At 38.2% G+C, this 26,618-nt stretch overlaps 2 protein-coding genes across 2 annotated transcripts in view; one reads left to right on the top strand and one right to left on the bottom strand.

Moving 5' to 3' along the window:
- Nucleotides 1-12,740, bottom strand: part of FBXO16 (F-box protein 16) — an 83,486-nt gene extending 70,746 nt beyond the window's left edge. Inside the window, exon 1 of the mRNA XM_020988737.2 lies at nucleotides 12,513-12,740. Coding sequence (XP_020844396.1) covers nucleotides 12,513-12,517 — 5 coding nt within the window. The 5' untranslated portion in view covers nucleotides 12,518-12,740. The remainder of the gene's footprint in view (nucleotides 1-12,512) is intronic.
- Nucleotides 12,741-16,101: 3,361 nt separating this feature from the next.
- Nucleotides 16,102-26,618, top strand: part of FZD3 (frizzled class receptor 3) — a 76,387-nt gene continuing 65,870 nt past the window's right edge. Inside the window, exon 1 of the mRNA XM_020988725.2 lies at nucleotides 16,102-16,259. The gene's annotated coding sequence lies outside the window, so the exon portion shown is untranslated. The remainder of the gene's footprint in view (nucleotides 16,260-26,618) is intronic.

The following is a 26,618-nucleotide window of genomic DNA, read 5'->3' as shown; positions in this document are numbered from 1 at the left end:
AATTAAGCAGAAACAGGAAAACTATGAGCTCACACACACACACACACACACACACAATGATTGTACCAATATAAAATGAAAGAACAAAAAAGCAAAATTGAACACCACATCATTATAATAATCAAGCTGATGAAAATGTACCTTCTTCTCTTCTTAGCAAAAATGGGGGACTGGATATTTAACACTGTGTATACTGTGAGATAACAGTTGATATGTTTGGTTACTTCTCTTTCTCTTGTTCTTTGTTACAAGGCATGGCTTAGTAAAGGGTAAGGGGAGATTAAGAAATGAAGGTGATATAAAAACAAAATGCAGCAACAAAAAATGTTAAAAGGTAAAATATACCACCTACATGTCTCAGAAACCTCCCAGCTTTAGTAGGTTGTTCTTGAATCACGAAATCCTTAAGTTTTAAAAGACTAGAGCTGCCTTGAAGTCAAAAGACTTAGGTTTGAGTCCTAGTTCCACAAGTTAATTAGCCTACCTGGTGCTCAGTTTTTTCACCTATAAAATTAATGTGCTGAACTAGATGATATCTAAAGCCCCTTCCATTCCTAACAGTCCATCAGGTTCTTTTATTCCAATATGAATTTTCTCTCTACTATCTCTAACAAGTGGTTTCCCATCTTCTATGATATTCATTAATATCTAAGGTTAGGTGTTTCTCTCCTGGTTTGCTTATATTTTATATTTTCATTGTACATTAAATTTTTTTTTAATTTAAAATTTTTAAAAAATGTTTAAAAAATTTTAAATTAAAAAAATTTTTTTAAAAAAGGATGGCTAACAGTTCTCCTTAGGAAACAAAATTGAGAAGTTTACAGAATTTCAGGGTTGGAAGGGTTACCTAGTCCATAGAATACATAAAGAACTCTTTCCTACGACCTACCTAACAAGTAGTTGTGCAGCCTTTGACTGAAGATTTTCAGTACTACCTCATGAGGCAGGCCATTCATTTGGAGGAACTGGTTTTGTTGGGTATCTAAGGCCAGTAAGTAACATAATTTCATGGGACATTTATTTATGTCATATTTCAGTGCTCATGGCAAGCACTTATAAGAAGACTATCATGAAAATAATTGCAATTCACCACCAGTATGTATTGCAGAGGATGAAGAAATAGAGAAATTCTATGAAGAACTAGGTAAGATCTAAATTAAATCAACATCTACTTTAATACTTAGTACCTTCAAAGCATAGGAAAAGATGGCCAAAAATGTTAGAAGACATGATTCAGGAAAGAGAAGTCCAGCTTTCTCATTATATATTATGAATACTTTCTTTAAGAAGAGAGTTAGAGTTGAGTGGTACCAGACATAAAATTGAGGTTGATTATATGTTAGCAGACAGGAAATGACTAGTTACTGAGGTGGTATTCATTTCTGAATCAGCTGTCTGTATACAGTCATACTACTAACCACCACAATAGCAAAGACCAAAACCAATATCAAAGTAGAATAAAAGAGACAGAACCAAGATGGAGAAGTAAAGGCAGGAACTCACCTGAACTCTTTCAAATTCCCCTCCAAACAACTTTAAAATAATGCTTCAAATCAAATTCTGGAGTGGCAGAACCAACAAAAGGTCAGGGACAAACAATTTTCTGGGCCAAGAGAACTTAGGAGGTCAGCAGAAAGATCTGTCTCACTAGGGTAGTGGTTAGGCCTGGAGTGAAAGCTATACCCTGGCAAGACAGCAGCAGACCTGGGAGGGGCTGCTGCAGTAGCAGAAGCTTTGGGAGCTTCTCAACCCATAGACAGTAAGGGGGTCAAACAACTGGTCTGAAGGATATTACAGGGGACCCTTTTGTATTGCCCATATACAGTCCTAGGATGAAGAGAAGCATTAGCACATTAAAGCTTGTGACAGTGGGAGATCAAGGGCCCTGCTCATAGTTCCAGGGCAGAGAATTGCTCACAGACCACAGCACAGACCAGAAGAGCAGTGACCATATCTCTCCTTAGATCATACCACTTTGGAAGAACTGAAAACTTACAGTCTGCCAGAATTAGCTCTGAAAAGAGCAGCATGAAAAACCTGAAATTTGGAAGAATACCCCATCCACCTCAGGAGCACAGCCCAACTTTAATATAAAATTTAAAGTCAAGAAAAAGGCTGGGAAAATGGGCAAATAACAACAAAACCTGACCATATAAAGTTACTATGGTGACAGGGAAGATCAAGACACAAACTCAGAAGAAGACAACAATGTCAAAATAGCTACATGCAAAGCCTCAAATAAAAATGCAAACTGGACACAAGCCCCAAAAGAATTCCTGGAAGAACTCAAAAAGGATTTTTTAAAAAATCAGATAAGATGACCAAAGTGCTATAAAACCATGAATATGCTTTGACCTAGCAATACCACTACTAGGTCTGTATCCAAAAAGAGATAAAAAACCAAAAAAAGGAAAGGACTCATATGTATACAAATATTTATGACAGCTCTTTTATGGTGGCAAAGAATTGGAAATTCAGGAGATGACCATCAGTTGGGGAGTAGATGAACAAGCTGTGGTATATGGTCATGATGGAATACTATTGTGCTATAAGAAATGATGAGCTAGATGCTCTCAGAAAAACCCAGAAAGACTTACATGAACTGATGCAAACTGAAATGAGCAGAACCATGAGAACATTGTCCACAGTAACAGCAATATTGTAAGATGATCTGCTGTTAATGGCTTAGCTATTCTCAGCAATACAATGATCTAAGACAATTCTGAAGGACGTAAGATGAAAAATGCTATCCCCCCCCAGAGAAAGAACTGATGGTATCTGAATACAAACTCAAGCATTTTTTGAGGGTTTTTGGTCTATTTTTTTTTTACAATATGACTAATATGGAAATGTTTTGCATGACTACACATGTATAATCTATATCAAGTTGCTTGCCTTCTCAATGGGGGGAGGAGGAAGGAAGGGAGAGAATTTGGAATTCAAAATTTTAAAAATGAATGTTCAAAATTATTTTTACATGTAACTGGGGAAAAATAAAATTTAAAAATCAAATAATAAAGATAAAGGAAAAATTGGGAAAAGAAATTACAGTGATGGAAGAAAATTATGAAAATAGAGTCAACAGCTTGGTAAAAGAGGCATAAAAAATACTGAAGAAAATAACACCTTAAAAACCAGAATTGGCCAGATGGTAAAAGAGGCACAAAAATCCGCTGAAGAGAAGGACTCATTAAAAAGCAAAATTGGAAGAAGTACAAAATTTCACTGAGGAAAAGAATTCCTTAAAAATTAGAATTGGGCAAATGGAAGCTAATGACTCCATGAGACATCAAGCAACAGTAAAACAATATCAAAAGAATGAAAAAATAGAAGAACATGTGAAATATCTCATTGGAAAAATAACTAACCTGGAAAATAGATTGAGGAGAGATTGTTTAAGAATTATTGGATAACCAGAAAATCATGATTAAAAAAAAAAGACCCTAGATGCCATCTTTCAAAAAATTATAGGAAAACTGCCCTGATATCCTAGAACCGGAAGGTCAAATACAAATGGAAAGAATACACTGATCACCTTCTGAAAGAGATTCCATGAATATTATAGCCAAATTCCAGAGTTCCCATATCAAGGGGAAAATACTGCATGAGACAAGTGGGTCAAAGAACAAATCACAGAAACAATAGATAATTTCATTAAAGAAAATGACAACAATGAGACAACATATCAAAATTTATGGGATGTGACTAAAGTGGTACTCAGGGGAAAATTTCTATCTCTAATTGCTTACATCAATAAAATAGAGAAAAAGCAAATCAATGAATTGGGCATGCAACTAAAAAAAAAACTAGAAAAAGGACACATTAAAAACCCCCAATTAAACACCAAATTGGAAATCCTGAAAATTGAAGGAGAGATTAATAAAATTGAAAGTAAGAAAACCATTGAACTAATAAGTAAAACTAATAGCTGATGTTATAATAAAACCAATAAAAAAAAAAGATAGACCATTGGTTAATTTGATTTAAAAAAGGAAAGAAAAAAACCAAATTGCTAGTATCAAGAATGAAAGGAGTGACATCACCAATGAAGAGGAAATTAAGAGAATTGTTAGGAGCTATTTTGCCCAGTTATATGCCAATAAATTTCACAATCTAAATGAAATGAATGAATATCTACAAAAATATAAATTACCCAGATTAACAGAAGAAGAAATAAAATACATAAATAATCCAATCTTAGAAAAAGAAATTGAACAAGACATCAATGAATGTCCTAAGAAAAAATCCCCTGGATCAGATGTCTTCACAAACAAATTCTACCAAACATTTAAAGAACAATTAATCCCAATACTATACAAACTATTTGGAAAAATAGGCCAAGAAGGAACCCAACCAAATTCCTTTTACAACACAAATATAGTGCTGATACCCAAACCAAGAAGAGCCAAAACAGAGAAAGAAAATTATAGACCAATTTCCCTAATGAATATTGATGCAAAAATTTTAAATAAAATACTAGCAAAGAGATTGTAGCAATTTATCACAAGGATCATATACTATGACCAGGTGAGATTCATGCCAGGAATACAGAGCTGGTTCAATATTAGGAAAACTATCAGCATAATTGACCATATCAATAACAAAATCAACAGAAATCATATGATTATTTCAAAAGATGCAGAAAAAGCCTATGACAAAATACAGCACCCATTCCTACTAAAAACACTACAGAGCATAGGAATAAATGGAGTTTACCTTAAAATGATAAGTAATATTTATCTAAAACCATCAGCAAGCATTATCTGTAATGGGAATAACTAGAAGCCTTCCCAATACAATCAGGGGTGAAGCAAGGATGCCTATTATCACCTTTATTATTTAATATTGTACTAGATATGTTAGCTATAGCAATAAGAGGGGAAAAAATTAAAGGAATTAGAATAGAAAATGAGGAAGCAGAACTATCACTTTTTGCAGATGATATGATGTACACTTAGAAAATCCTAGAGAATCAACTAAAAAACTGCTAGAAATTGCTAATCTAACAAAGTTGCAGGATACAAAATAAATCCACACAAATCATTAGCATTTCTATATATTGCCATCAAAGTCCAGCAGAGAAATTAGAAACTAGAAAGAGAAATTCCATTTAAAATAATTGTAGATGATATAAAATACTTGGGAGTTTATCTGCCACTATATGAAATTAACTATAAAATACTTTTTCCACACAAAAAAAGTCAGATGTGAACAATTGGAAAAATATTAATTGCTCATGGGTAGGCTGAGCCAATATAATAAAAATGACAATTCTACCTAAATTAATCTATTTATTCAGTGCCATACCAATCAAACTATCAAAAATTATTTTATAGACCTAGAAAAAATAATAACAAAGTTCATTGGGAAGAACAAAAGCTCATAGATATCAAGGGAATCAGTGAAAAAAATGTGAAAGAAGGTAGTTTAGCATAACAAATCTCAAACTGTATTATAAAGTGGTAAATTATCAAAACAGTCTGGTACTGGTTAAGAAATACAGTGGCAGATCAGTGAAATAGATTAGGTACAAATTACATTACAGTAAATGACTATAGTAATCTAGTATATGAAGAACCAAAAGATCCAAACTTTTGGAACAAAAGCTCATTATTTGACAAAAATTGCGGGAGGCTGGGAGTATGATATTCCAGAAGGTAAAGGAGTTAGGTTAAACTGTTTACATTCCTATATGGGAAGATGATACTTGTAAGTCCTAAGAACTTTATCATTATTGGGGCAGGTACAAGGAGTATACATAGACAGAGGGCAAGGGTGTGAATTGACTATGATGGGATCATTTCAAAAAATAAAATTAAGGGGTGAGAAAGAGGCATCCATTGGAATGAGGGGGGAAGGAGAGGTAGAATGGGGAAAATTAGCTCACGTAAAAGAGCTGCAAAAATAAGAGCTTTTACAGTGGAGGGGAAGATGGGAGGTGGTGGGCAATGCTTCTCATTGGAATTGACTCAAACAGGGAATGACATACATATTCAGTTGGGTATAGAAACCTATTTTACCCTACTGAGAAGTAAGAGAGGAAGGAGATAAGAGAAAGAGGAAGGGTTGATAAAAGGGAAGGCAGATTAAGGGAGGTAGTGGTCAGAAGCAAAACAGACTTTTGAGGAGCGATAGGTTAAAAAAGAAAAAGAAAACATTGAGAAATGGGGGGGAAATAGGATGCAGGGAAATACACAGTTAGTAATCATAACTGTGAATGTGAATGGAAGTTGATAACAGAATCCTACAATATATTTTCAAGAAACACACTTGAAACAGAGAAACACATAGAGTAAAAATAAGAGATTGGAGTAGAATCTATTGAGCTTCAGCTAAAGTAAAAGAAACAGGTAGCAATTATGATCTCAAAAAAGTAAGAGCAAAACCAGATCTAATTAAAAGAGATAAGCAGGGAAACTACATTATGCTAAAAGGTACCATAGACAATGATCACTATTAAACATATATGCACCAACTGGTATAGCAGCCAAATTCCTAAAGGCAAAAGAGTTGCAGGAAGAAATAGTAAAATTGTATTAATGGGAAACTTCAACTTTCCCCTCTTAGAACTAAATGAATCTAAGCAAAAAATAAACAAGAAAGAAGTTAAGGAGATGAACAGAATTTTAGAAAAGTTAGATATGAAAGAATTCTGGAGAAAATTGTTGTTGTTGTTTGTCCTTTGTTTCTCCAGGAGAACCATGACATCAGGAAGGTGATGCCATGACTTGCAAGTGAATTGGATTTAAATGAGGGAGGGCTGTGCAAAGTCACCAGCCTCACTTTCTCCTCTGGAGCGATGTAGGTACAGTGGTGAAATGTAGATCAGACTGGAGGAGGCCTCCGATGCAGTAGGAGACTTTGTAAGCTAAGGTCTTTCCTAGGTCTCAGTTTGACTGAGGTAATGCCCATTCAGTGATTAAAGTTAGGTAAGAAATGAGGTAAAAGAATGGCCTCTTCTACCCAGTCAAAAAAAAAATCTGGGAAGGAAAGCCCCTCAGGGTTTCTGGACAAAACAAAAACAGCTGCTATTTACATTCACTCTGAGTCATCGTGGCCCAAAAAATGACTAGACAGGGCTTGGACCTATTGTTGGTCAATCAATGAGAACCAAAGTGATCTGGGTTTAAGGCCTGGTCCTTAAGAAAGAAATCTAGCCTGTAAATCCCAAGATATTTTTTGAGGTTTTAGACATCAAAATGTATATTCCTTTGGGCAGAGCACCTACAGATAAGGGTATTATACCCTATGTGGACAGAGGAAGAGGAAGGAGAGAAGGGAAAGGAAAGGAAGGGAAGGGAAGGAAATGGAATTGGATTTAATTGCTCACAAGTAGGCTGAATCAATATAATAAAAATGATAATTTTATCTAAATTAACTTATTTATTCAGTCAGAGTAATCAAACTACTAAAAATTATTTTATTTAGCTAAAAAAAAATAATAAAATTCATCTAGAAGAGCAAAAAAGGTCAAGAATATCAAAGGAATCAATGAAAAGAATGTGAAAGAAGATGGCTTAACATTACCAGAATTCAAACTCAAAATGAAGCAGTAATCATCAAAACAATCTGATACTGGCTAAGCAACAGAGTGATAGATCAGTGGAATAGATTGAATACACAATATACAGTAGTAAATGCCCATAATAATCTAGTGTTTGATAAATGCAAAAATCCAAGCTTTTGAAACAAGAACTCACTGTCTGACAAAAATTGCTGTGAAAATTGAAAAGCAGTTTGGCAGAAACTAGGTATGGACCAAAATCTCACACCATATACCAAGGTAAGGTCAAAATGGGTACGTAATTTAGGCATAAACGGTGATATCATAAACAAATTAGGGGAGCATGGAATATTTTTCCTGCCAGATCTATGGATAAGGGAAGAATTTATGACCAGAGATGGAGAACATTACAGAATAGGAAATGGATAATTTTAGTTATATTAAATTTTAAAAAAAGTTTTTATATAAAAAACCCCAATATAGTGAGATTAGGAAAAAAATAAGAAACTGAGGGAAAAAATTTTTTAGCAAGTTCCTCTGATAAAGGCTTCTTTTCTCAAATAAATAGAGAATTGAGTCAACTTTATAAGAATACAAATTATTCCCCAATTGATAAATGGTCAAAGAATATGAACAGTTTTCAGAAGAAATCAAAGTTATCTATAGTCATATGAAAAAGTGCTCTAAATCACAATTGATTAGAGAAATTAAAATTAAAATAACTCTAAGGTACCACTTAACACCTATCAGATTGGCTAATATGACAGAAAAGGAAAAATGAAAAAATGTTAGAGGGGATGTGGAAAAACTGGTACACTAATGTACTGTTGGTAGAATTGTGAATTGATTCAACCATTCTGGAGAAAAATTTGAAACTATGTCCAAAGGGCTATAAAGCCATGCATATCCTTTGACCCAGCTAGCAGACTCTACTATGTCTGCATCCCAAAGAATTCAAAGAAAAATGAAAAAAAAACTTATATGTACAAAAATATTTATAGCAGCTCATTTTCTGGTGACAAAGAATTGGAAATTGAGGAAATGCCCATCAACTGGGGAATGGCTGAATAAGTTGTGGTATGTGATTGTGATGGAATACTATTGTGCTATAAGAAATGTTGAGGGGAATTATTTCAAAAAAACCTGGGAAGACTTACATGAAGTGATACAAAGTGAAGTGAGCAGAACCAGAAAAACATTGTACAAGGTAATAGCAATGTTGAAATGATGATCAACTATGGATGAGTTAGCTATTCTCAGCAATACAATGATCCAAGACAATTCCAAAGGACTTATAATGAAAATGCTATCTGCATCCAGAGGAAAAACTGATGGAATCTCAATGCAGATCAAAGCATACTTATTTTTGTTATTGTTTAGTCATTTCAGTCATGTCTGACTCTTTGTGATTATATTTGGGGTTTTCTTGGCAAAGATATTGGAGTGGTTTGCCATTTCTTTCTCCAGCTCATTTTTTAAAATTTTATTTTATTTTATTTTATTTTAGGCAATTGGAGTTAAGTGACTTACCCAGGGTCACATGCTAGTTAAGTGTCAAAGACCAGATTTGAACTCAGGTCCTCCTGACTTCAGGGCTGGTGCTCTATCCACTGTGCCACCTAGCTGCCCTTCTCCAGCTCATTTTGCATATGAGGAAACTGAGGCAGAGTTGAGTGACTTGCCCAGGGTCATATAGTTAGTATCTAAGGCTGGATTTGAACTCAGGTCCTCCTGACTCTAGTACTGACACTCTGTCCACTGTGCCTAAGAGAATAATACATACAATGACTACAAATTCTTTAAATAACTACATATTTAAATGAAAATAAACATTAGCTGGCAACAAAAATCAAGTCAAATACAATGTAAATCATTAGTATTAACTTATTAAAGGTAAAGTAATACCCTTCCTTTGCTTTTGTCTTTTTCTATATTAACAAACTGCCTATGTACATTTCCCATTTGGTAGCCTGGGAAGATCTCAAATTTAACATACGCAAAGCAGAACTCATTTTTTTAAAAGTTGTTGTTTACTCATTTTTCAGTTGTGTCAGACTCTTCACGACCCCTTTTGGGGTTTTCTTGGCAAAGATACTGGAGAGGTTTGCCATTTCTTTTTCTAGCTCATTTTACAGAAGAGGAGACTGAGGAACATAGGGTTAAGTGACTTGCCCAGAATGACACAGCTAGTCTGAGGCCAGATTTGAACTCAGGAAGAGAAGTCTTCCTGACTCCAGGTCCTGTACTCTATCCATTGCACCACCTAGCTGCTTCAAATGCTTTATCTCCTCTAAAATTTAACTACCTTCTCAACTTTCTTACTTTGGTTGAGGATACCACCATCCTACTAGTGACCCATGTTTGAAAACTCAGAATCATTTTCAACTCTACACTATCTTTTACTCCTCACATCCAATTGCCAAGTGTTGTTGGTTTTCTCTCCTCAATATAGCTTGCATCTGTTCCTTTTTCTCCAATCACACTTTAACTGTTGTCTAGCCTCCAGGCTCCCTCCCCTTCATACAGGTACCACATTCATATTCGTAAAGCAGAGTTATAAACAAATCATGGCTACAGAAGCTGCAATGGGTCCCTATTGCCTTTAGGATTAAATACAAACTTCTCAGGCTTTTAAAACCATTCATAATCTGGCTCCAGTCTATCTTCCCAGGCTTATAACTCCTCCTTACAAACTCTACCTTCAAGCCAAACCGGACTACTTGTTGTTCTACATACACAGCACTCTATTTCCAGTCTCTGTGTATTTACACTGGCTATCTCTCATACTTGGAATGCATTCCCTATTCATCTTTGTCTCACAGAATCCCTAGCTTCCTTCAAAGTTTAGCTCAAGTTTATCACATTCTATTTGAGGCTTCTCATGACTCTCCTAGCTGCTAGTGTCCCCTCCCTCCAAGTTACTTCGTATTTTAGTGTGTATATGCACATATACATACACACTATTTAATTTTCTGTTTACATAGTATTTCCCCTAGTAGAATGTAAGATCCTTGAAGGGAGGGACTATCTTTGTACCCCCAACACTTAGGACAGAGCCTGGCACATAGCAGCCACTTAATAAAATGCTTGTTGATTGATCGATTTTTAATAAATGGTGAACTGAAAAAATATAACATGATCTGAACTTATCAGTTCCAATCACTCTAATGTTATCTTGCTTAACTGTTTTGGGAAAAAGTACTTTGAGGGTAGCTTGTGAATGGGGAGGGGGGCTGTTGTCTGCTGTATCAAAATAATATCTATCACAGAAAAAAAAAATCCCAGGTCCAGCTTTCCTAGACATGTCCTATAATCACCATGTTAGTACTATTCCAATTAATTCAGGCTGTTTGGCAGTTGCCTGGTGAGCTGGCCCCACGAGGTACATGCTCCACCGTATGGAGCAGCAGAGCAAGGAACAAGGGCCACGGTCAGAGAAAGGGAAAGAATAAAAGGACAAGAGAAGGTGAAGAAGGGGAAGAATGAGAGTACAGTGAAGAGGGAAAATAGAAATAAAAGGAAAGGGTGAAATAAGAGACATAAAGTATGAAAAGACAAAAGAAAACAAAGAGTGAAAGTGACAAGAAAAAAGGCACAGAGACAAAGAATGAAAAAGACAAAGACAAGGAAAGAGACTGTAAGGGGAAGGGCTGGAAGGAAGAGACAGAGTCCTGACCTGACTCATTGTTAGCAGTAGGTTTCCTTGCTATTAGAGGTTCAGGGAGGTTAAATAGATAAGCAAACTTTAAGCTCTTCCTCCACAGTCTTTGTCCTAATGCAGGCTGTGAACTTTTTCTATGGCTCTCTAATCTTGTACCTTATGAACCCACAGCTTTAGAAACTGATATTTATTACAGAAAAAAAAGAACCCTCAGAAACTAATCAAGAACTTGTGGATGACAAATTGAAGTGATTACCTAGGGCTCTGTACTTTTGGGGAGCTGTTCATACTATTGCAATGACTAAAAACTGGACAGGGAATAGCAGAAAGGGATGTAGCTTTGCTAGTTGGCAATAAAAAAAAAAGTCCCAAATCTGCATACACACAATAGCCTGTAAAGTACACCCACACCCATTCCAAGACAAAGCATGTAAGAACATTGTCCCCTCCCAAAGACATGCATGTTCTTCAGACCCGATGTTGCTTCCTCTCCAGACTTTTCTCCCTAGTTCATTTTAGCATGGTTTCATTTAGATTAAAAAAAAGATAAGGTCAAAGAGGGGGGTGGGGAGGAGGGGGACAAGAAGAAAAGGAAAATCAATATACAGTTCCCTGGTCTATGCCCATTTAGGGTTTACACCCCTGGTAGGTGTACATAAGGATTAGTAGCTTTGTTAAATATAAAAATATTAGTGAAAATATTGGAAGATGAGAGTGCAGAATGTTTGAGGTTTGGTATAAAGATTGTACCTAAGATGACCAGATTTTAACTTTGAGAATCAGAGGTATCCTCCAATCAGCATTGTTGTTGTTGATAACATGTGAACCAAATGAGATAACATGTGAAGTGTTTGGCAAACATTAAAGCTATCTAAATGCTAGCTATTATTCTTCCCATTACCAGGGAACAGGTAGAGCTGCTGCTAACAAGTCATCCATAGTGTCTACATTGGCCAAATAGAAGGACATTATACATCCTAGCTATCAAAAATGGAGTAATATACAGTGTTAAAAACATAACTCCTGACCAACAGATACATATTCATTGATGATCTAGTCCCAGAGCTCTCTCTAACTAAGCTGTATGACCTTGAGCCAATCACATACTCTCTCTGGGCCTCAGTTTCCCAACTGGTAAAAGAAGGGAGTTGGACTAGATGACTTATAAGGTTGTTCCCAGCTCTAAAAATCTATGATTCTAATTGAACCTGAAATGAAGAGGGCACTGGGTCCTGATGTAGAGGATTCATAAGGGTTGTGGGAAATATGGAAAGGGCACAAAGTGTGCAGCCCCTAAAAGACAGTTTGCCTTTTTTTTCCCCCATGCATTGATTACTCGGTGCTCACCTCATTCAGTAGTAAGAGCAGCAGCAGCAGGTCCCCCCTTCAGGCCTCAAACTGGAAAACCTCCAGTTACCATAGCGGCACAAAAGCAGTCTTTTCTTCTCCCAGCTCCCACCAGTCCCAGCTTCCTCTAGTCCAATCGCAGCTCATAAACTCGGTCTCTGGCATCCTACATCTCTTAGGCAACAGTGTGTGGCTTCTTGATTGGCCATGAAATCTAGGAGGGCTGAAACCGTAACTGGGCAAAGGAGAATGGAAGGGGGAAGTGAACAAACCATGGGTAGCGAGGATCTGTGAAACGGGAGATTGCACTCAGTCTATAGATAGAATGAAGGGAACTAAAAGCTTTCTCTAGCACACTTGCTACCCACTGAGCATACCTAATCTAGTCACACAGGAGTTCCCAAATGAAAATTCCACTTCTCCGTACTTTGAGAGTGGCCAAACAGGAGAAGGTGGGCAGAAATAATGAGAACAAGCTTCTAATTCAATACAAGCACTGCACCTGTAACAGGAAGTGGGTGGGTTCAAGACTTAAGAAAAGATTTGGGGAGAATTGTCACACACAAAAGCTTCTTAGCTCAGATTTCCTCGGTTTTAGGAGTCAAGCTGACTGATAGATCCCGCAGGAAACCAGCAGATGGCATGCCTTCATAAGAATTGTTTTAAAAGATGGGCTTCTTAAAATCTGGTTACAAAGTACTGGGGTTCAGAACTACACAAAAGACCTCTCATCAGTCCCATAGGGACTGGACTTAAGATTTCATTGATATAGGGAACTCTCTAAGATTACATATACGTTGCAGAGAAAGTGCGGGTCTACCTTGGAGAAGAAGTTTCCTCTTCTCATTAAGGGGCAAGTGTAAAATGGACTAGGGATGGAAGGAAGGAAGGGAGGAAAGAAAGAAGGAAGGAAGGAAGGGAATAGTTTTTCTTGTTCCTTTTCTGTCTATCCTAAAATAATAGCTCACATTTATACAGTGCTTTAGGGTTTACAGACCACTGTCCTCACAACGACCTGAGGTAAATAGTGCAATTGTAACTCCACTTCATAGATGGTGAAACTAAGTTTCAGAGAAGTTAAATTAAGAATGTACTGTTCTGTAATTTGTACACATGTATGCAAATATGGACAAAGTAGTAAGAGTGGTATAAAGATACAACTCAAAATTATGGTGTATCCTAGACTTATGCTTAATGCTACAAAATTGTTCATCTAGTCATTGCTGATGGTATTTGGTGCTTGCTATTCTAATGATAACTTATTTCTAGTTACTTGATCTCTGAAGAGCTGAAGATGGGAAAGACACATGAAAAAGGAGATTTGGAAAGAAAATAGATGAGATTCAGTCCAGAGTGAAGAGATACCCAAAAGAAGGGGTTTATAGAGTAGCTGGAGGACCATGAATAGTTCAGGAGATTATGTGGTGGGGGAATAGAGTGAGCAATGGAATGAGAATGCTAGGATTCTAGAAAGTACCTTAGATGGTACCATCATTTAGCTCCACAACCCCCCCCCCTTTTTATATATTAGGAAACAGAAGGCCAAAGGGTAACTTAACTTGCCATGGTCACATAGGCAGCAGAGTCACTATTTCCATCCAGGCCTTTGGACTTCACATCCAGTGTTCTTTCTACCACACAGAATCACAAAATTGGAAGAGATTTTGGATGACATGTAGACTGTATCTAAGTGGATAATCTCCTCTACAACATCCATCTCATAGTACCTCCTATAACAGAAATGTTTATCTCTGCTTCTAAGAATCCTCGGTTTCCTTTAAAGTTCTACAACCTTTTACAACCTTTTCCTGTTCCCTCCCATTGCTAGTGTCTCTCAAATTAATTTACATTTACTATGAATTCATTTTGTATTTACTTATATGTGTATATGTTGTTTCCCTGATAGAAGGTACACTCCTTAGGGCAGAGGCTTTCTTAGTATCCCTAGTGCCTGCCTCAGTATCCAAATCTTAGTAGGTACTTAACAAATGCTTGATGGTCAATATGCTGATGGTTGGTGAACTCATTTTTTCATAAAGTAACTCATTCTATTTTTGGACATTTTTCTTTACAAATGCCTAAATCTGCTGCTTTATAACTTAAACTGCTTAGTTTCATCCCCTCAAGCTAATCCCTCTTTTATACAATAGTCCTCCAAATAATTTTTTGTTGTTTGTTATATCACATTGTTGATACATATTGAGCTTGTAGTTACTATATTATAATGTTCAACCGGAAAACAAGGTCCCTGCTTGATAAAGAACCTAGCCATGTAACCGTGGACAAAACTTCGCCTAATCTGAGCTTGTTTCCTCATCTGTAAAAGGAGGAGAATGAATTAGATAATCTTTGAGACTTTTCCAGATCTAAAATTCTATTAGTCCATTAACAGCTTCCAACTTGTAGAGAGCTCACTCTGATGCTCCCCGCCCAGGCTTTTAAAACCACAAATTTCCTTTTATAAGAGGGTATTATGCTGGTGGTGTAGTAACAAGAATTTCACTGTGTCTCCGGTGGAATTCAATTCAATTCAACAAACAGATATCTGTTTCTGTGAATATGTCACATCTCCTAACATTTTATTGGATCTTGTTTTCCCATGCTATCCCCCCTTCCCCTATGAGCCAAGATTGATATTTAAACACATTCTGATTCCATATCCAGTATTCAAGTAAGGAACCCACTTCTCTTTCAATCTCTCGGATCTAGAATCTCAGCTCAAATCTGAGCTCTGTCACTTATGTTAATCACTTCTTCACTCTGGGCCTCACTTTCCTCCTCTGGAAAATGAGATGGAGGGTTGAATTAGAAAATCCCTAAATTCTCTTCCAACTAGATTGTAAGCTCTTTAAAGGCACAGACTATCTTTCGCCTCTGTTTGTATCCTTAATGCTTAGCACAGTGCCTGGCACATAGTAGGAGCTTAATCAGTATTTATTGAATTGAACTTAAATCTACAATGCTACCACTTAATCAGTGTTTATTGAATTGAATTGAATTGAATCTAAATCTATAATGCTACCACCACCACGGCTATTGTATAAGGGCAGCACAGGCAGGCCTAAAGTATAATTACTGGTAAAAGGGAATAAAGGTCTCACTTTGGGTCTTTACTATTTGTGTGATTTGTGTTGTCACTTAACTTCCCTAGGCTTCAGTTTTCTCTGTTGTAAAAAGACAGGAATGGACTAGATGGCCACAGGGTCCCTTTCAGCACTAGATCTGTTGAACCTACAACCTTGATTTTTTTCATGGGGGGGCGGTATGTTAGGGATGGGGGAGAAAAGAGTGATGAGAAAGTGCAGGATCCCTGACAAGAGCATCAGGGAGGGTGATTTTCGCAAGGTTATGGAAATACAAGCCTAAGGGACAGAAGGTGGGCAAAGGGGACACAAGCCCGGGTAACACCAGCAAGCTCCAAACGAGTCAGCCCAGCTCCCTAGCTCGCGGGCGGGGCGTGCGTGCCCACCCTCCCTAGCTGCGTGCGCGCCCTCGCGCTCGCTCGCGCCCGGCGCTCCGAGGTCCGGGAGCTCGCGCAGCCTCGGGATTGGTTGGGGGCGGTGGGGGAGAGAAGCGCGCGCCGGGGAGCGAAAGAGGGGGACGCGCGTGCGGGCGGGCGAGCGGGCGGTCCCTCCGCTGATCCGTTTACCTGAAGGAGGAGCTGCCTTCGCCGCCTCCGCCGCTCGGGCTCCCGGAGACAACAGCGACGGGGACGACGACGACGAGGAGGACTGCAGAGGGTCTGAGGTGAGCCCCGAGGAGAGAATCTCCCCAGCCCTGCTTGGAGGAAGAGGGGAGGGAGAAAGGAAGGGGACCGAGACGGTGCGGAGGCGAGCCCGGCGCGGGGCTGAGGGGCTGTGGGGCCGCCGCCGCTGCCGCCGCCGCCCCCTCCTCCGGCCCCTCCGGGATCGCTGGTCTGCTCGCGGGCAAAACAAAAGCGCTCCCAGTCTCGTCCGGGAGGCGCGCGGCGGACTATGCTCCCCGCCTGGGGCGAGCTGGAGATGCGGGCTTCGGGGGGATGCGTGCCCTGCTCCTCCTCCTCCTCCTCCTCCTCTCCTCATGTCGGGGCGCGCGGGGGGGGGGCAACCTGTGCGAGTGCCCCCGCCCTTGTCCTTTCTGAAGGGAGCTGGTGCCCTGGACCACCCCCCTTCTCCACCCTCCCGGACCCCCCTGGGGGCGGAGAGGGGGAGGAAGAAGGCGACGAGGACAATAACCTGAGGACCCCGGCTGGCTCCTGGGGTTAGGTTTCTCTAGAGGCAGGAGGAACGTCCCCGGGTTTGCCTCTTGGAATATGTGGACCCTGACTGGGGAAAATGTCCCGGTTGCCCCCTCCTTGAATTGGTCGTCTCTTTCTCGGGCGGGTGAATTGTTGTTTGTGGCCAATAAGTTAGCAGGTAGCGCCGGAATAAAAGGTTGCGGTTAATAAATGGCCGGTCGAATAATGGCCAAGCATCCCTAGTGGGCTGTTTAAGACACTGGCTCCTCTCAGAAAACTCCGGATGCCCCCTCCAGACTTATTTTCTTTTTAGGCCACCTTGAGTTTTTTTGTGTTGTACTCGCATGGGGAAGAGCGTTAAGCCGAGGGAAACACCTTTTGTGGGCATCAGTAAACACCTTTTAAGTTAGCAAATATAGCCTTCCCTGAAAGGGGAGTCTAGGTTTGTGAAGAGTGTAAATTTCGAATTCCAGTTACTCAAAGTGAGACAGGTGCATCAGGCAGTACAGCAACATGAGTGTGCTCAGATGAGTACTCTGTAGAGGTAGTCATGTAAAATCTAATTTTATAGAGTCCAGTTTTGATAGAATCTCAAGTGTGTGTTTATAGGGCTTTGCAAAGCTAGATTGATTGGGAAACAAGCAAGACTTTAGGTATGTTACACCCCCTCTTCTCCCCCTCTTTCACTGGTGGGGTGGTAACTATAGGATGGAAAAGTAAGGAGGGGGAGGGGAAGCCCTTAGTCCTACCATTAAATAGTCATTACCTTTCATTTCCTAATCAACCTTCCAAACGTTAAACATAACGATACCCCCCCCCCGAAAATTCAGTCTCTACTCTCAAACCAAAAAATTAAAATATCTGGAGAAAAGATTGGGGTTGTCAGAGTAAAAGTCACCTAACCCTACCCCAAACCACTTGAAAGAAAGAACTTTGTAGTTGATCTCTTCTTTAGCCAGTCTCTGGTAAATGGATACATTAAAAAAAAGTGCTTTGCATTTACTTGAAGGGACCTGCTATAATTAATTCCACCCTTAACTTCCCTCCAACCCCTTAAAATCTGAAGCTCAAACAACTCTTCAGATCTTACATGGGATCGAGATTGGGTTTATGATTTCATCAACTAGGAACCCTCTCCTAAAATGCAAATTACTATCCTTCCTTTCCTGCCCATGGAAACAATTTGGTGTTCCATCAGTCCCTTAGCATTTATTAAGTACCTACTATGTGCCAGGCACAGTGCTAAGGTCTGGCAGTACAAAGAAAGGCAAAACCAGGCAAAAACTTGGTTCAAGGAGTTCACGGTTTAATGGAGGAGACAATATGCAAACAAGATATCGACAGGATAAATTGAAGAGGCAAGAACTACCATTAAAGGGAATGGGAAAAGGCTTCTTGTAAAAGGTGAGACTTTAGCTCAGGCTTGAAGGAAGCCAGGGAAGCTAGGAGGCAGAAATGAGGAGGGAAAGAGTTTCATCAATTAAAGGAGTGAATGCTCTCCCAATTTCTTTTTGATTTGGTGCTAAAAATAAAACACCCAACTAACATACAAAGTCCTATTGAATGTATAAGATTTTATTTGAAATGCAATTGTAATTGTGAGCATTGCTCATGGTTCACTTATTTATTATGTGCAAGTTGCAGCTAAACCCAAAGTTAATTAAGACACTGTCCCAGCCTTCCATAGAACCTAGCTGGGGGAATTCAACACGTACACAAACATGTAATACTATACAATGACTATAGGGCAGAGTGGAATATGAGAATAATTAAGACAAGTGTTGTTTGAGGTTAGAAGGTGGATGTTATGGTTCCATCAATTTAACTTGCTTTATTTCCAGCAGATTTTTACTTTTTCTTTATTAACTTATGCTCGTGGGGAGTTGGTCAGAGGTTATGATATTAGTAGGGAGGGAGAGGAGGAATTTGCATTCAATGTTAAGTATAATAGCATTCATTTTTGCTTTTAAAAATTGAGGTACCAAATTGAGTTTTACATTGCTGCATTCTATAATTGTTTGCTTTTGGGGGAGTGTTACTTTACAAATCATAGACTATCTTCTTGTCTCTAGGTTCTAAATTTAATTAGTTCAATCAAACACAGTTTTATTGTATCTACCATATGCAAGGCACTATGCTAAATGATGGGAAAACAAAGACAACCCGACAGTCTCAGCCTTAAAGGAGGGATTCAGCAAATAAGTAAACAAGTAAATACAAAGTAATTTTAAGGAGAATGCTAAATGAGGAGATCAGGAAAGGCCTTCTTTAGCAGGAAGTACCCTATAGACCTATAAGTCTATAAGGTCAAGTGAGGAAGAAATTCATTTGAGATATAAGGGATCACTTGTGGAAAGGCACAGAAGTGAGAGATGGAATATCATGTTAAAGGGAGTGTGGTATTGAGTCATTTTGACTGGATACAAGAATGTGGGAAGAGAAGGAATATGAATTCTGTTGAGGGTGCCATATTTTGGAGGGCTCTAAGTGCCAGACTAGGGAGTAATCTGAAAGATAATAGGAAGCTACTCAAGATTTTTGAGTAGGGCAGTGACATGATCAAATGTTTAATTATAGGAATAGCAATTTGTCAGTGGTATGGAGGCTGGATCAGAAAATGGGGAGATTGGAAAAAGGGAATTACAAGGCTGTTAACAGTAGTCCTGGGGAAGGTTGGTGAGGGTCAGAATTAATGTGGAGGCTATGTGAATGGAAAAAAGGGCACAAATATGACAGGTGTTGTAGAGGTAAAAACATAAAACTTGGCAAGTGATTGGATAAAGGAAGTGAGGAAGAGGATAATAATCAAGGATAACTCCAAAGTTTCAAACTTTGGTGACTATAAGTATGTCCTCAACAGAAATAAGGATATTTGGAGGGAAGATGGATTTCGGGGAAACGAGAATTGAATTTTGTTCTGGACATAATGAATTTCAGAAGTCTACAGAGCATTCAGGTTGAGATGTCAAGAAGACAGTGGCCAGCAGGCCTTGATTTCTAGAGAAAAATTAACTGGACATATAAATATAAATAGCTGAATAGAGATGATAATTGCATCTGATGAAGTGAGATGAGATAAAATGATGTACAATCTGATGCAGTGCTGATGAGATAACTAAGAGAGTGTTGAGGAAAAGAAGAGAGGAGTGCACAGGACACAGCAATAAAATGTAATCCTTCAGCTTAGTCTATACTGTATACTGCCCCTCACACAAACCACATTCCAACCAAACTGCCCTACTTACTCTTTTTCAAGCTTAGCATTCTGTCTTTCTCCTGGCAAGGCAAAAATCAGGTACCACCTACTCTGGAAGCCTTTCTTGATCCAGTTAGGTTGTCAGTGCTGTCTCTTTTACAATTTTTCTCCATTTACTGTATATCTGTGTAAATATTGTATTCTGCCCTCCCCATCTTCCTCTCTCCTTTTCCTCCTCCTCCTCAACTCCCCTTTTACCCAAACACACACACACACACACACACACACACACACACACACACACACAAGAATGTAAGTGCCTTAAGGACAGGGACCATTTTTCATTTTGTTATTGTATCCTCAGAATCTACCAAATTGCTTTGTCCATAGAACCCATCTAATTAATGCTTGTTGAATAAATGAATTGTTCCCTCCCCCCTTTTTTAAACATACAATTTAGGAATGACTTATACTTACAAATGGATGCTATATATATTCTGACCAAGCCATAGTCCCATTGCTGATTCCATCTGATTCTGAACTTGTAGAATTTAAATAGTTGAATAGTTGGAGATTCAGGGAGGGATGTGTGTGTGTGTGTGTGTGTGTGTGTGTGTGTGTGTGTGTGTGTGTCGCATGCGCGCACACGTGCATGGCACATTCCATTTGTAGGTGACATGATAGCCATGCAAGTATTATTGAAAATTGTTTTGCCCCAATGTTTTGCAATCTTGAGTTTATTGAACACTAACCTATCATATATAGTTTTGATTCTAATTCTGGTTTTGCATTCTGTTCCATTACTCTATTTTATTAGTACCTAGTAGTTTTGATAATTCTTGCTTTATAGCATCTTTTGAGTCCTGGCAGGACAAGTTTACTGTAATCATTTCTTAAATGGTTTTCTTTAGTATTCTTACATATTTGTTTTCTATATCAATTTTTTTTTCTAATTCAGTGAAGTATTGGGCATATGTCAAGTCCACAAATTAATCTGGAAGATACTGAGTTTTCACTCTGTTAGCTAGATAGCCATGGGCATAAGCCTCCATTTATTTATTTCTGTCAAAATTGTTACAGCTGTCTTATATAAATCTTGCTTGTGTCTCTTAAGTATTAGTTACATATTAGTGTTAATGGTATTTCTTTTTCAGTTTCTCCATATTTTTTCTTTAGTGATAGAAAAATGCAGATGATTTTTATGGCTTTATCTGGTACCCTACCATCTTCAGTCATTTATTACCTCAATTTTTGATTGATTCTCATAGATTTTTTCTACACATGAAATCATATTATCCATGATTCAATATTTAATCTATTAATTGCCAATGTTTTCCCTCCATTTTAATTTTTCTTTCATTCAGCCTCTTAATTACCAACAGTATTTTAAGTCAAGTCAACAAGTATTTTTAAGTGTCTGCTATGTGCCAGGCACTGTGCTAAGTTCTGTCAATACAAAGAGAAGCAAAAACGGACCTTGCTTTCAGAGAGCTCACAGTCTGAAAGAGGAGACTATGTGTGAACAACTATCTACAAACATGATACATATAGGATAAATTGGAGATAATCTCAGAGGGAATCACTAGAATTAAAGGGAATTGGGAAAATAGAAGGAAGTATCCACACAATGGATCTTATCAAAATATAGAACCTTTCTTTCACCTGTTGATCTCCTTGGACGGTAGTTCTCCCAATCCCTTTAATTTGGAATTTTCTTTCTCAGGTCCCTCAAGTACATATGTGGCCTACTTTATCTCTGTCCCTCCCAAACTAATAGGAAACTATTAGGATTTAAATTTAGGGTCTGAGACCCAGGTCTTTCAAATAAATGCTCCAGATTATCCAATTCTGCTTCTTTGGATCCTACAGCAAGAGAAACTTGAACTGTTGGGTACACATAACTGATGGCAAGTATTATACACATCTCTGATAGAGACTTGTGAGCTTCAGCTCAACCATAACTGCCTCAAACTCTGAATTCCTAGAAACCAAGCCAAGCGAAGAAAAAAAAGTTAATACAATCTTAGTTTATTTTAATAGAAGAATGAGCAATTATAGTTTTGTGGTACTGTGCCCTAATCATAGTTGTGTTCAGTTTTGGGGAACACATTTTAGGGAGGCCATTAATAAGTTGTGCTAGAAGAAATGCAGATGATGTATCTTATGTTATTTTGAAAGAATGTAGCAAGGAAAGAATAGTGAGACAGACTTGAAACTACCATATGAGGATGCAATAAAGGAAATGGGTGTCTTTAACTTGAAGATGCTCTAGAAAGATTCAAGGAGGAACATGATAAATATCTTTAGATATATGAAGGGCCACCTTGGGTGGCAGGGGGAATTCTTCTTGTTTTACTTAACCTCAGGGAACAAATGGGTAGAAGTAACAAAGAGGTAGATTTTTGCTTTGATATTATGAAATCCTTACTGACAATTAGAATTATTTAAAAGTGTAACAGGCTCTGTAAAGAAGTAGCCAGTGTCTTATCACTGGATACTTTCCCCCGGAGGCTAAATGATCTTGTCAAGATTTTACAGAGAAGGGATGAAGTGATTTATTCTAGGTTCCACTACTAGTAAGTGAATATGATTTAAAACCCTAAATACCTTTAGGCTGACAACTTCCTTGGATGTCAGTTAATAAGTAAACATTTATTTAATTCTTATTATGTGCCAGGCATTATACTAAGTGCTGAGAGTACAAAGAATGGCAAAAGATAACCCCTTCCTTCTAGAAGCTCACAATTCAGTGAGGAGACAACATGCAAACAACTATGTACACGAAAGTTTAGGGGGAAGGCAGTAGAATTAAGAGGCGTTGGGAAAGACTTCCTGAAGAAGGTGAGATTTTAGCTGAGACTTGAAGGAAGCCTAGATGGTGGAGATGAGGGAGAGCATTCTGTACAGGAACAAGCAGCCAGTGAAAATGCCAGGATTTAGAAAATGGAGTGTCTTGTTCATAGGAATAGCAAGAGACCAGAGTCTCTGGATCCAGTCGTAAATGGCGGGTACGGAGTATATGAAGTCTGGAAAGGTAGGGGAAGGGGGTTAGGTTGTATATGGCTTTGGAAGCCAAACAGAGGATTTTATATTTGATGCTGGAGGTGATAGGGAGTAACTGGGGTTTACTGGGGAGGAGGGACATGGTTGGACCAGTGCTTTAGGAATATCATTTTGACAGTTGAGTGGAGGTTGGATTGGAGTGGGGGGAAAGCTATTATAAGACAACTGAACAGCACACCATTGCAATAGCCCAGGCTTGGGGAAGTGAGGACCTGTACCAGGATGGTGGTAGTATGTGGAGAGACAAGGAGCTTGTGCAAGACAGATTATAGAGGCAAAATTGACTGGCCTTGGCAACAGATTGGATATGGGGGATGAGAGAGAATGAGGAGTTGAAGATGGCATCTAGGTTCCAAGCCTGAATGACTGGAAAGATGGTGGTGCCCTCGACAGTAACAGGGAAGTTTGGGGGATGATGTTTAGGGGAAAAGATAATGTTTGGTTTTGTACATGTTAAGTTTAAGATGTCTGTAGGACATCCAGTTCAAGATGTCCGATAGGGAGTTGGAGATGCAAAACTGGAGATAAGGAGAGAGGATGATTTGAGAATCATCAGCCTAGAGCTGATCACTGAAACCATGGGAGCTGATGAAATCACAAAGTGAAATAGTATAGAAGGAGAAGAGATCCCAGGACCAAGCCCTGTGGTGCACCCATGCTTAGTCAGTGTGACCTTGATGAGAATTTAGCAAAGGATCTGAGAAGAAGCAGTCAAATAGGTAGGAGGAAGAACCAGGAGAGATGTCCCAGAAACCTAAGAGAAGAGAGTTTCATGGAGAAGAGGGTGATCAGAAGTGTCAAAGGCTAAAGAGAAGTCAAGAAGGGTGAAGATTGAGAAAAAGCCTTAAATTTGTCAATTAAGAGGTCATTGGTAACTTTGGAGAGAGCAGTTTCATTTAAATGGTTGAGAGTAGAAGTCAGATTGCAGAGAGTTCAGAAGAGGTGAGAGGAGAGGAAGTGGAGACATCTATTGTAGATGGCCTTTTCTGAGGATGTTTTCCCTCAGTATTTCAAGTATATTTAAGTACAAGAGTAAAAAAAATCTACTCTTTTCCCCTTTTTCCAGCTACACAGCTGCTTTTCTGCTACCTCATAACTAAACCAAACCTCAAGAACCTTTGGGAAGATTTTAGAAATAAGAATACTGTAGCAGTCAAATCAGCTTGGAATGTCACATCTATTCAGATAGCCTCCAGGGAATTTTTGAATGCTGTCTTCCTTAGAAAACAAAATCTCCCTCCCCACCTTTTTCCAGCTCCTTGCCAAAAAATATACAAAGAAGCAAAAATCTAAGGTTCCTGACCTCAGGGAGTTTACTATTTAGTTGGCAAGATTAAGATCTAAACACTGGAAAAAACTCATAGAAGGCCAAACCCTAAAATAAGGATATCTATCTTGAAAGATTCCTACGTGGATGCTTATCCAAGAATATTTGCCTGAGAAGCAAAGATCTTACTCATTTAAAAAAATATTTACTGCTTTTTAAAACAAAATAGAAAACTAGCATGGCTTAATGAAAAGATTGTTGAATTTGGAGGAAGTAGAGTTGGGTTCAAAGCCCAGCTGTGCCACAGATTTGTTATCTGACTTCCAGAAATCACTTGTATCTTTCTTGGCCTCATTTTCCCTCTGTAAAATGTGAGGCATTATGATACAGAATGCCAGATTTTGAATTAGAGTGCCTGGCTTCAAGTCCCAGTTTTGCTATTTAATGTGTGACTTTGGACAAGTTATTTAATTTCTTTGGGATTCAGTTTCCTCAACTGTAAAATGAAGGAGTTGGACCAGAACTTCTAAGGTCCCTTCCTTTGATTTCATGAATCTTAGAAATATAAATTTGTGCTAGGAGCTGGCAAAGGGTAATTATTCCCTTTTTTAGATAGATTTTTCATTTTACAAAAGAATTCATTATAGGAATCCCTTATATACTATTGTAGTATTTAAACTGTCATTTGATTTTTAAAAATTTTTATATGCTACTTTTGAATTGTATATTAATTGTATGCCAATATCATTCTTATTCACATTTCAGTAAAGAATTAAAGCTCTTTGTCTTTGATCTTTGTTGCTGTTAATTTATTGCTATTATTTTATTTCATCTATTTTATTATAAGAACAAAATATAACTGATGGTATTGACTGAGGAGATTATTTTTTTCCTGTAACTGAATAGATTTGTTGCAGGGAACCAACATTTAAAGAAGGTGGACAGCTACCTTATTTGGATATAAGAAAAAAGGAGTAGTTAGAAGTAGAACTAGAAGGACATGGATGGAGTCAAATTCAACAGGCATTTATTAAGTGTCGGCTGCATGCCTGGCACCCTGTTAAATATCATGGATACCAAGATAAAAAAAGTACCTGTTCTCATGGAGCTTACCTTATGTTGGGGGAGTAAGCAGAATTGCAAGTGGGTAACATTACATTTTCAAAAATCTCATCTAATTTTACTTAGTTTCTTCCTGGAATATTATATAGCTATTTTTTTCTTTGGTACATGAATTATTTGTAATCTTTAGTTTCTTGAGAGGTAGACTACTTTAATGGAAGTTTTTATTATGTTAAATTTGTATTCAATGGTAGTGCTTCTAATTTTAGTGAATATTTTGTTGCAACCCAACAGATTCTTTCCAATAAATTACCTAAATTACCTTCCTAAAAAGCCCCACTTCCATTCCTGGTCAATTAATCAAAACCACTTCAGAGTGATTATGACTGATAATAGATATCACTTTCTACTTTCTAGTTAGGGATTCTCAACCTTTATAAATTAGTACCAATATTGTTTGATATATGTGGTCTATATTGTTGATGATGTTTTAAAAGTTGTGAATGGATTAAGCTGTATAAGCAAGGAACTACTACACATATGTGAACAGTTTAATATTATCAGAAACTAGGTTTATTTTGTGCATTTAATGATACATATAGTTATTATTGTGATATATGGTAATTTAGCATAAATGATAAGTTCTTCATGTAGATGGATATTTAATGTCACTTTTCCTGTAGCCAGAAGAAAATTTGGAGTAAACTGAGGATTATAGAAGAGTACCTCGGAAGCTGCTCTTTTAGATGTATAATTCAGGGAGATACAGGTAATTGACCCTTTCTGATTCTCCAGAAGGGGGCACTAACGTCCAGGTGTAGGGAGACCTGAGCACCACAAACTCCTTTCTCATTCTTTTCCCCCAAACTGCTCTTAAACCCCTTTTTTTTGCTGGAGGGAGGAATCTGCCGCTTTTTGTCTAGAAACAGAGGTCTCAGTTCCTCAGCTTAATCTCTGGCAGGTAACAAAGGGATATGACACCCATAACAGGGAGGGAGGATGCTGCCTTTCAGTATTGGAGGTGGCTGCACCTGTCAGCCAGGGGCTTCTGGAAGATAGCCATGGGTGTCAAGGAAGGCCTAGCAACCTGGGTCTCTTTGGAACTAAGCAGGAAATACAGGGGGGTATTTTCTGTCTTGGTTTTGGCTTAGTTTGGGAGACAGTTTTCCCTAGTTTCACATTTTCCTATTGTTTTTAACTGAATTTTAAAGGATAAAACCTTTCATTTAGATGCCAGAGGTATAAGCAATCCTTAGCTTATGGATTAATTTTTTAAACATAGTTCTATAAGTTGGTTATTTC

The sequence above is a fragment of the Phascolarctos cinereus genome, unplaced genomic scaffold (assembly GCF_003287225.1).
Source record: "Phascolarctos cinereus isolate Bilbo 61053 unplaced genomic scaffold, phaCin_HiC Scaffold_2;HRSCAF=192, whole genome shotgun sequence".
Lineage (NCBI taxonomy): Eukaryota > Metazoa > Chordata > Mammalia > Diprotodontia > Phascolarctidae > Phascolarctos > Phascolarctos cinereus.
The sequence above is the reverse complement of the archived record's forward strand: the minus strand, read 5'-3'. Positions and strand labels throughout refer to the sequence as shown.